Source organism: Vespula pensylvanica, chromosome 2 (assembly GCF_014466175.1).
Source record: "Vespula pensylvanica isolate Volc-1 chromosome 2, ASM1446617v1, whole genome shotgun sequence".
Lineage (NCBI taxonomy): Eukaryota > Metazoa > Arthropoda > Insecta > Hymenoptera > Vespidae > Vespula > Vespula pensylvanica.
In genome coordinates, this window is record NC_057686.1 from 11,386,505 (window position 1) to 11,397,704 (window position 11,200).

The window sequence follows — 11,200 nt, forward strand, 5'->3', positions numbered from 1 at the left end:
GATAAAGAGAGAGAGAGAGAGAAAGAAAAGTGGTGTTGGTGGTGGTGGTGGTGGTGATGGTGGTGGTGGTAGTGGTACACAGGAGGAAGAGGAGGAGAAGGAGGAAGATGGAGGGAAGGAGCCAACACGCGTATCACGATGCACAATGGAGCATTAGCCAGAAGTAGCGGCGCGGACGGTGTCTCTCGCGGACGGTGTCTCGAAAAATCCACGAGATACTTTCCGATCTGTCACCAAATCGAAACCACAAAGAAAAATATAACCGAACAACGTTTTGTCCGTCCAACGTTTTCGTTGTCTTTCGAGTTTCTTATATTGTTCGGAGGACGATTAAAATACGACATATCCGAGAGTTCCTTCAAACAGTTTTCAACCGTTTCGTCGCGCGATTTCATCCGTGCGAAAGAGCTTCCGTGGCTAAAACGAAAACGGCCATTTGGAAAAACGTGACCCTTTCCACATTATTATAACTGCGTTATCTCTTCGACAGTTACAACGAAAGCATATAGTTTTATTTATTTATTTATTTATTTTTTTTTTTTTTTTTTTATGGATAACAGATAAATTATTATTACGAATATTATCGAGGCGAATTATTATATTCGGATTATTTGAGATTTTAAAGACCTTTCTGTGCTTTCATCACGAATGGACGAACGAATGCATAACGATTTCGCAAGGGTACTAGAGAATTTTTTTTAAACGTATAACATCCTATAATTATTGGAAACTGGTACAGCGAGTTATCCTGAACTTCTACGATACTTCCTGTATTCTTGGCCCTATAAAGGAATCGATGATCTCGTATTCTGGTAAAATAAATATTTCTTTATATAAAAGTACGTATCATAAAACAACGCGTAGAATTTTTTAATTTGTAAAATGTTCATCTTGTTATTGGTATCAATGCTTTTAATATAAATACGAAAATAATATACAGTAGTATGCGTTAAATGTTATAAGAGAAAAACGTTGTCATTTTCGAGCGACTTTTTCTCTTATATTTAACCAAAACTGTGTTTCTCTTGGAATGAGCAATTATGATTGACTCGTACCACTGCAGCACCTACACTCTTGTACTACGCATTAGTGCAAGCGTATTTAACGCGCGCTTCGTCTGTATCGAGTACCACTATCCGTGCAGCATCGTTCTCGCGTTCTACAGTAACGCACCCTACGTATCTACATTCATCGTTTATTCTTTTTTTTTTCGACACAGCTCTTCTACGTACCGTCACGGAATTGAGCCGATCTCTCATAGCCCTTAAACAATTCGGAAACGAGTGTGATCAAAGGAACGAATTTACGTTGGTCTAACGCTAAGAGATTAGAGCCATTTCGAACGAGATGGCGAACACAACTACGACGGCTCCTGCCGGTAGTCCGGAAAAGAAAGTCGAACCTGTCAAGGCCGAAGAAGCCATTCCTTGGAAGTCGATGAGTCTTCGCCAAAAATGGACTCTGTTAACGAGTAACATCACAGTGGAACCCATGATAGCCTGTTACGTGATACCCAGTATGTTGGCCTCTCTGGCCACTCAAAATCTCAATCTGGAAAAAGCGTGCAGGGTGAACTTGGCCTATTCGGATGAAATCTGTACGAATTTAGCAGCAAGAAACACGACGGGTCTAGAAGCTGAAGAAACTGCCGTGCAACAGCTGGTTGCAGGCATGCAAACGTGGAAAACGGCTTTACAGAGTGGTTTACCTATCTTACTGATTCTCTTTATGGGCGCTTGGAGCGACAAAACCGGCTATAGGAAACCCTGCATGCTTTTGCCGATAGTCGGAGAGTTCCTCAGCAGCGTCAGTTTAATAGCATGCACGTATTGGTTCTACGAGCTACCCATGGAAGCTACTGGAGTATTAGAAGCCCTATGGCCGTCCTTGGCCGGTGGTTGGTTCACAATGTTCATGGGTGTATTCAGTTACATCGCAGATATAACGTCGGTCGAGTCGAGGACACTCAGAATAGGAGCGGCCAATGTTTTCTTCTCTCTTGGCGTCCCGATCGGTATGGCCCTTTCCGGTGTTTTGTATATGAAGCTTGGGTTCTATGGTGTCTTCAGTATCTCTATGATGTGTTATGTCATGAGCTTCGTGTATGGACTCGTCGTTATTAAGGAACCCCCGAGACCTCCGTTAGCGAGAGAGAAAGAGAAACTTCCGGAGAAGAAGATGTCTTTTCTTGCCTCGGCCAAGGACTTTTTTTCTTTGAAACATATCGAGGAGACCTTTAGCGTTGCCTTCAAAAAGGGTTCCAACAATAGACAGAAAAGAGTCATCATGCTGATGATCATTGTGATGGTCGTCATTGGACCATTGTACGGTACGTTTTTCTTACTTATCTTCTATGGCGAATACTATAGCAAATATAATTGAACCGCAATATGTGTACACGGTCGACTTACTTGTTGCACGAGCTAACTCTTTCGTTACACGTTAAACTCGCTAAAAGGAATTATGATATGCAACGTTGGCGTCGATAAAAAAAAAAAATATAAAATATCTATGTTGAACCGTTTAACTCGCTTGGTGAAAGCTGCCGATTGCGGTGAAATTTTTATAAATAGGCGCATGCACTATATCATCTAAGATAGCGCATAGTCACTTTCGACGGATCAATATATTCGCGAAAATCGCGCCTATGAGATCATTATTTAAACGTTCCATATAATTTCTTCGTTGGACGTTCGGGACTTTTTTTCTTTCTTTTTTTAATAGAAAGCTATTCAAGAAGAATTTATCTTGACATTTAACTCGAGAATAAATTAATATCTGAGAATTTAATCGTTCATTAGCATTGATTTTTCAAGCGAAACACTTTTGTTTGACTTCTTATATACTCCTCTAATTAATGACTTTCTTTATAGAAAGCTATCTATTCAAGAAGAATTCATTCTGACGTTTAACTCGGGAGTAAATTAATATCTAAGAATCTAATCGTTAATTACTATAAAGTTTTCAAGTTATAAATACATCCATCTCATTGTCATGCCATGCTAATTAATGGAATGGTATCTTAGTCTTATCTTTCCTTTCTCTCTCACAGGGAATCTAAGAAAAGTGAGATCGTATATGTAATCATTCTTAAGAGTGTCAGATACATTACTGTAATTTCACACATTCCCATTATTACTTGTATCCATTAATTGCGAAGAATCGGTGAAAATGAGAATTATTCTTACAATTGTAAATACGATAAAAGAATTTGCTATTTGGTTTGTTTTTTTAATTTGCTGGAAAAATTAATAAAACATGACAAAATACGCAATCGCTTTTATAATAAATTCCGCCGAAAAGGTTATATAAATGCATTAATGTTTTCATAAATTTTTCCTCAAATTATCACTTGTTGATCAAGAGAATAGTCTTAGGCAAAGTATGATCTTTAAAATCCACGTGAATCAATAAAAATATATACATGGATCTATTCGTAAGAAAGTAGGGTAAATCTTCGATTATAGATTTACCGAGGTTATTTGTGATTTGATATTTCTTATTTTACCATCATTATTATAAGAAATTATATTTTTTTTTATCTTTATAAATAGATAATACATATCATATAAAAGAATACTTGAGATTATGAAACTCGCATGTAATTACCATTTCATCAAAGAAAATCACGTGGAAAAATAATTATCGACGTCGGATGTTAGAATTATCTTAAATACCTCTATTGTATCCTTTAAATTGTATATACTTAGGAAGGCCTAAATAACCGACTACATTTATTGCTAAAAGATCTTGAAAAAATACGAAAAGATTTTATTGACTCGTAACGTTTAAATCTCTTCGATAAATTAGCAATGACCGTTACCAATAGTCTTCGTTCTATTACTGGGCATAATCGTTGCGGCATAATTATTTTCTATCGATCGTTTGGCATTTGTACTTATATAAAATTGTACGATTAATTGAAATTAAAGGCACAATTATCGCGATGCATTATTCAATGCGTCGTATAGTGCATACAGATTTTGTCTTCTAGTTGAACCGATGTACCTATATTGATGCAAATGAAATGGATTAATTAGCGGGCCAAGCACGCTGAACGAATGCAAAATTACACATACGTACTTATGTACGTCTATTTATTGTCGTTAACGTTATCTTCGACACAATGACTACCGTTATGTCTACGTATATACGTAGATATGTATCTATATATATTCGATTTGCAACGTAAAATACATACCTATATACCTACGTTCATTCACTAGATATATGATAAAAATTTCATTTTCACTATTGTCATTTCGTAGTTCAATCATGTTTATTCATTATGAAGAAAAAATATTAATTAGTAACCTTAATTAATATCGATTAAATTATCTGATATAGACCGAAGGATTTTTCCAATTCGTTCGATTAAACAAGTTTGAACAATGCAAATTGCTTTCCGTCTATATATTAACTACGATAAACACGTACGTTTGACCATTTATAAAACATTTATCGATCAAGGTTAGACTTACTTTACGTGATTTTTTTTTCATTAGGATACGCATTTGCAAATTCGAACGATTTTGTCTTATAATAGTAATAATAATCGTGGTCTCGTAGTTGCTGTCACACGAACCTTTCTCTTTTATCTAAAAGATCGTATAACTGTTGCAACACATGACACATATGCTAATACGATCGAATGATTGAACCAACATGATGTATCGTAATTTCAAATCTTAGATGAATAAAATGTACTTCGTGGTACGAACGATTAAAAGACGATAAAACAAATCATGTCTAAGGCGATTGGTTCGTTGATACAGATGAAATCGTACATCAACATGATCACTTTTGCGAATGATTATTTTGCTCGTAAGATGCGCATGGATTAACATTATATTTGAAATTTGTGCCAAGGAGAGGATATTTTCTATTTGTCCATTTTATGGAAATCGAAACCTCGAACGAGAAGCCTCGTACGATTATGAAATTGAAAGAAAAGAATGTATAAAAGAAAAGAACAAAAGAAAAAACAAACAAACAAACAAACAAACAAAAAAGAAATATTAAAATTTCCAGCACGTTCTATATTTGAATTAGAGTGTTACAAAAGAATAAAATCTATTGTAGGTTTAGTAGTCTAGTTAATAGTTTAGTCTTGATTCATATGTATTACAGTTCGCACATATATAATATTCATGATGTTCCTACATTTTTTTAAGATCAACTATTTTATACGTGGGTCTCATTGTGAATAAACATCGTTGGTTGCTTTCATAATTTTGTTTCATGTCTGTTTAGATTAAGCTGAAGATAGGAACAACGAATAATTTATTTAGAACGACTAGAAGATGACTGTCTTTTGAGGATGAATGAATTAATTATCCTATTCGTTTTAAAACAGGATAACGCAGATAAGTAAGAAAGTGGGGATAGCCAAGGTACATTTTAAAACAAATTGACGAAAATGACTTACATGTGTCGTCATTGTTAATAATCCAAACACGTTTCACGAAAGAGAGTGAAGCTTCCGTCGTAACACTTTTAACAAGCGAATTAACACGTAAGAATCCTAAAATGGTATTGAGTGGGGCGGGGCATGGATAAGGTTGCAAGAAGAGCAAAAGGATAATGCGATAAAGACCCGAGCTCGACGGAAACGATTAATTGAAGACCGTGATAAACGAACTTGTTGTATAACCTTGCATTCTTACGTAATGTCAGGTAATAACACGTGAAAATTACTGAATTTAAGCGGAATTCCTCCATCACCCACGAGCGTGCGAAGCTTCAAGCTGTGCGAGACCGTGCCACGGGTATAAGTGAGAGAGAGAGAAAGAGAAAGAGAGAGAGAGAGAGAGAGAGAAAGAGAGAGAAAGAGATACATACACATTTTAATGAAGAAATATTTGAAAAGATTATTTCTTGAGTACACATTCGTAAGAAATTATAATATTCAGTTTAAAATTGGTTTGGTTGTTTGCAATATTTTTACAATTCTATATAATCTTTATATATAATCTTCTCTATTATAATTCTAAACGTTTACGTATGCGTAATATCATATACAACATATCTTTCGTCTATTGATCATATACTATGTAATTATGTAAAATCAATGTATTATATAAAATCTTTAATTACTCATGATATCGGATAACACAAGATAAAAAGTTAATCTCGATTGATTCTTGATTATCAAGGTAAAAAGTTCACTGAACATTTCATATGCATAAAAATTCCGATGTTAGACGAATCATGATAGACTTCGAATAATATCGTTCAAATGCATGTAATGTATATGTTATAAATAGATAGATAGTATTGTAGAATGAAATACGATCAATTTGTTTTAGGTGAAATGGCAGTACTATACCTTTACATGAGATATCGATACAATTGGAACGAAGTTACATTTAGCATGTGGTCCACATATGGTATGGTGACTAATCTTATTGGTAAGTTAAATCGTACAGAGATACACTTGATATTCAATATAATTGAGGTTGCATTTCGACTAATTCCACAATATTATTATTATAACATTTACGAAGAAATTTCGAAAAGCTTTATAATAGAACTACTTAAAATTAAAAGTATAATAGAATAAGAAGAGTATCCGAAGGAGTTAATACATTATTCATAATACACACACACACACACACGCACGCACGCACACATACACGCATATACCTGCTTGCGAGTATTATCAAACTAAATTTACATTCTTCTCATAAATTAATCCACGTGAACATTGGATCACGTGTTCGCGATGAAATAAGATTTTCTCAAATTTGTTAAAAGTATCTTCGTTAAAATTTGATAAACTTTAATAATAACTTGGTTTCAAATTTAATTGATAAGAATAATAAAAATTTATTTATATCGAGTTGCATTAAAGGAATACATTCTATAGGTTGATTTTTTCTCTCTTTTTTTTTTCTTTTTTTTTTTTTTTTTTTGTAAGTAGAGATTACGAATCTATCGTTTACAATCTAAAGAAAAATAAAAGTCAGATGTTAAATTAAATCAAACATTTATCTTTACATTTGAAGAACAGTGATAGCTATCATAATTTATTCATCTGATCGTAATATTTTTTCTGATGTATACAAATGATTATAAAGAAACAAATATAAATAGATGTATTGGAAAAACGGAAAGTTTTGAGACAGTTCAAAGAGTAACGATCGTCATTGAAGGAACACATTATTGTGCGTATAAAAAAAATTCTAAATCTTTTTTAAATTACAGTTTAAAGTGAATTAAATGAAACGTCTTTTAAACGTGGATATAAAGTCGATTGTGCATTATTTTAAGTCTTTCTACTATTATTCATCGATAAATAGTGATATCAAGTGATGATCTTACATAAGAAACGGACAACGTTGTTAAGAAGAATAACGAGTTGCAATTAGTTATCGTTCGAACGAATCGCGGCAGTATAGGTACCAAAGAACAACATTTTTAAAATGAAGAATCCATCTACCTACATTAACGTGTTCCGTTTGTAATCTATGAAAAAATATTTGAATAATTATCACGTCCGTTAGATTTTATATTATTGAAATATACGGTATGTTATTAGATTCTATTTATAATTTTCAGGAACCGCACTATCCGTTGGAGTTTTCAGTCATATACTCAAGGTGGACGATGCCATAGTCGGAATTATGAGTTGCATGAGCAAAATTTTAGCAAGTTTCGTATATGCCTTCGCAACGACCGATTGGATGATTTATTTGGGTAAATAAAATCGTTTAACATCGAGTAAATCGATAAAAATGAATCAATATTTATATTTTTCCTTTAGGTGCTTTGGTAGAAATAGTAAATGGAACATCGTTCATCGCGATGCGATCTATCGCTTCGAAACTAGTCCCATCGGATGAACTTGGTAAGTGAATGTATGTACATTCTTCTTTCTCTTTTCACATGATACAACCTTGCGAGCATGCGATGTTACGTAGAATGGTGTACATTCAATCGCTTCCTGGTCGTTTCAAATATACAAACGTCACTTTCACTGGTATAATAGTAGATAGAAATTACATTGCATGTATACAACATATGTATGTTATAAAGTATGTACATGGTATATAAACGTATATACACAGGGACTGTCCGGTAAGATAATCCTTACTTATGCACATGGCTGACTTTAATGACTAGGAAACTTCGTACTATCGAGTTCCTGTTTATAGATCTCTTGATGATACCAAAAGAAAAAGAGAAAAAATAAAGTACCTAATAAAAAAATTTTAGAACTCGAAGCAAATGATATACACGATGTTCGTTAATGTTCAGACGAGCATTTCTTACTTAGAATTTTATTCTTCATTCCTCTCTAATGCATTTGAATTTTCTTATTCCCATTCGCCATTAATTATACTTTATTGTATAAAGTTTCTCCTTCTTCTTCTTCTTCTTTTTTTTTTTCTAAAGAGAAAAATGAAGAATCCAATCGAAAGTATAATTCCATTAATCATCGTCATTTTGAAACACTTCAAATATCTTCAAAGAGCGTTCTTAGAAATGGGTAAATCGGATAATCTCATAAGATTTTATCAACGTACCAACACGCTTGTCTGCTATTTCCCACCAACTTTTCCTTTATAGCGAACGAAGTCTGATGAGGTCTTCCTGCCTGCCCTAATAACCGAAGAATTTACAATATCGTAGAGTGTCAGATCCAAAGGATCACGTTACCCTTTCAATATATTCAAGAATTTACGAACGACACCTTTACCAAACATTACCAAAATCAAATTCAAATAATTCAAGTGATTATTTTCAGGCAAGGTAAATTCGCTATTTGGAGTTTCCGAGTCACTGATGCCATTGGTTTACGGGCCCATGTACAGTTCTATTTACGCCACGACCATGAACACATTTCCGGGAGCGTTTTTCATCGTCGGTGGTTGCATGACGATACCAGCTGTTTTCGGTTTCTTGTAAGTCTCCATCTCTCTCTTCTTTTTTTTCTTCTTTTTTTTTTTTACGTCCAACAACATTCATATTTTTCTTTCATCGCACTGATGCTTTATATTAATGATATATCTTATTTATTTTCATTATCCGCCTTTCTTTTTTTACTTATGAAAAACTTGAAATATTATACATTGATCTACGTATAAGTTTTCAAATTAATCGGCAAGAAAATTTCATCGTTACAAAAAGTATATTGTCATGTATAATAAGATATCGGTGCAACGATGCGTAAATAATTAATCATCGTGCATTTGTATCCGATTAGGTGGCTTTACACGGAACATCGAAGAGATCGACTTATAAAGGAAAGAGAAATGAAGGCGAAAGCCAATGATGAGGAACAGGATGAAAAGACGACGAAAGTGCTAAATATCAGTGAAAGAAAAGAAAGCTGTACGGCAAACGGTGTTGAGAATATGGCTTTCGAAACGGAACGCCTCTAATAAGAATTATGTTAGTTGAACGAAGTTGTATATAACATCGAAGGTAATATCATACGTACTGTTAATCTACAATCTGTGGATACACACGTTCAACTTACAACGGATAATATTTAAGAAATATTGTCCTTGGAAAGAAGACGGAAATGTAGGAGAATAGACGAGAAACTCGAGACAAATTATAATTCGAGTAAGTCGCTTGAATTGACCAAGAAAATGTGCTAGGACGAAGCAGTAGGAAAATCTAGAAGGTAATTCAAGGTGTTACTAGTAAGAGAGATGGCAAAGAAATCGAATGATTCTCATTTTGTTAAACTAACGCATATATACGTGCAAACTAATACGTCCAGTAAATGTCGTTGACGACTTCGTCGATGGACGCTTTTGTTATAGTTTACACACAAATTTCTTTTAAATATTTATATCAAATCCTCTCGTTGAAACCTTATCTTTATTAAGAATCTGAAAACGTTGCTATTTATGCGTTACGAGTTATCACTCGTAATATGTAAAGTACTTGAAACGAACCATAGAAAATTGATACAAAAGTAATATTTACTGGTAATTATGTTTACGAAATTTTTAATGTTTTCAGATTATAAAACGAATCAAATATTTAACTTCATAATTGAATTCAACGTAAGTCTGTTTATTCATGAAAATATTTTAAACAAATTTCAAGAGATTATTTCTCGAATATATTATGACTCATATTTTGATGACTTAATTGTTAAAAAAAGAAAAAAAAAAAGAAAAAAAGAAGGAAAAAAAAACATAATATACACTTATGAAACACGAATCTTTTTTTGTATATTATTATAATACGAAGCCTTGAAATTATCGCTTCTAAAAAGTTTGTTACTTAGATGGTTGTTAATATTTAATAATAGATAATATTAGGAATATAGATATAAAGCATTACGTTAAATGCATTTATTATCATTTTAACATTAATTACTCCTCTGTCATTTCATCGACTCTACCTCAATATTAGCGAGAATTTGCACAGAATACTATTAAATAAGCCTATTAGTGGTATGAAAAGTGATATCAGTGAGCTTTAATTAATGAAACAGAAGCTTCCACTAATAAATGTTAAATGTGATGGGTTATATTTAACCTCAGGGGTAGAGTGCCAAAATCAATGATAATATACGTACGACAATGTTTGCTTTAGGAATAAGAATACTTTTAGCACTATTAATCTAATTAATAAGAGTTTCAAGCCTAACATTTTTAATTTGAAAAATAATAATATATATCAGGATAATGCCCGAGCACTATTTATGACGCGACAAATACAGATTTGTAATCCTTATGGAAAAGTTTAGTGAATGTTAGTAGAATTAATTTTTGGTACTTAAGAAATTACAAGGAGGAATACAAGTGACATCATATCAATTCACATGCAGCAACCTTAATTTTACTGATAGATATTTTTTATTTGATAATAATTACAAGCATTCTAAACTCTGGAATATTAATTGCGAATGGAGATACATTATATATATATATATATATATGTAATATATAATATATATAAAAGTATATAAATTATATATAAATTATATAAATTATATATAAAAGTATATAAAATATATATAAATTATATATAAATTATATATAAAAGTATATAAAATATATATAAATTATATATAATATATATTATATATAATATATATAAAAGATATTTTTCAAATTATCGTGTAAGACTTGTTAATAGTATTTAAAAGGGTATATGAAAAAAACTAATATATATTAATATCAGCTTCTTATTCCATCCAAAAGATATGTACGATTTATACGGAACCTTAAAA

At 32.5% G+C, this 11,200-nt stretch overlaps 1 protein-coding gene across 1 annotated transcript; it reads left to right on the forward strand.

Annotated features, from left to right (window-relative positions):
* Window positions 1-532: 532 nt before the first annotated feature.
* LOC122637905 lies at window positions 533-10,237 on the forward strand. Its single transcript, XM_043830428.1, has 7 exons — window positions 533-812; window positions 1,220-2,329; window positions 6,309-6,410; window positions 7,561-7,698; window positions 7,766-7,849; window positions 8,750-8,906; window positions 9,209-10,237. The coding sequence occupies exons 2-7, from the start codon at window positions 1,348-1,350 to the stop codon at window positions 9,384-9,386; spliced, it is 1,641 nt and encodes a 546-aa protein (XP_043686363.1). The 5' UTR covers window positions 533-812; window positions 1,220-1,347; the 3' UTR covers window positions 9,387-10,237.
* The last annotated feature ends 963 nt before the right edge of the window (window positions 10,238-11,200 follow it).

Coding starts and splice junctions, on each gene's coding strand:
- LOC122637905 (XM_043830428.1), top strand. CDS start 1,348: ATGGCGAACACAACTACGACGGCTCCTGCCGGTAGTCCGGAAAAGAAA. Junction 7,850..8,749: donor AGTCCCATCGGATGAACTTG/GTAAGTGAATGT, acceptor GATTATTTTCAG/GCAAGGTAAATTCGCTATTT. Junction 8,907..9,208: donor CCAGCTGTTTTCGGTTTCTT/GTAAGTCTCCAT, acceptor GTATCCGATTAG/GTGGCTTTACACGGAACATC.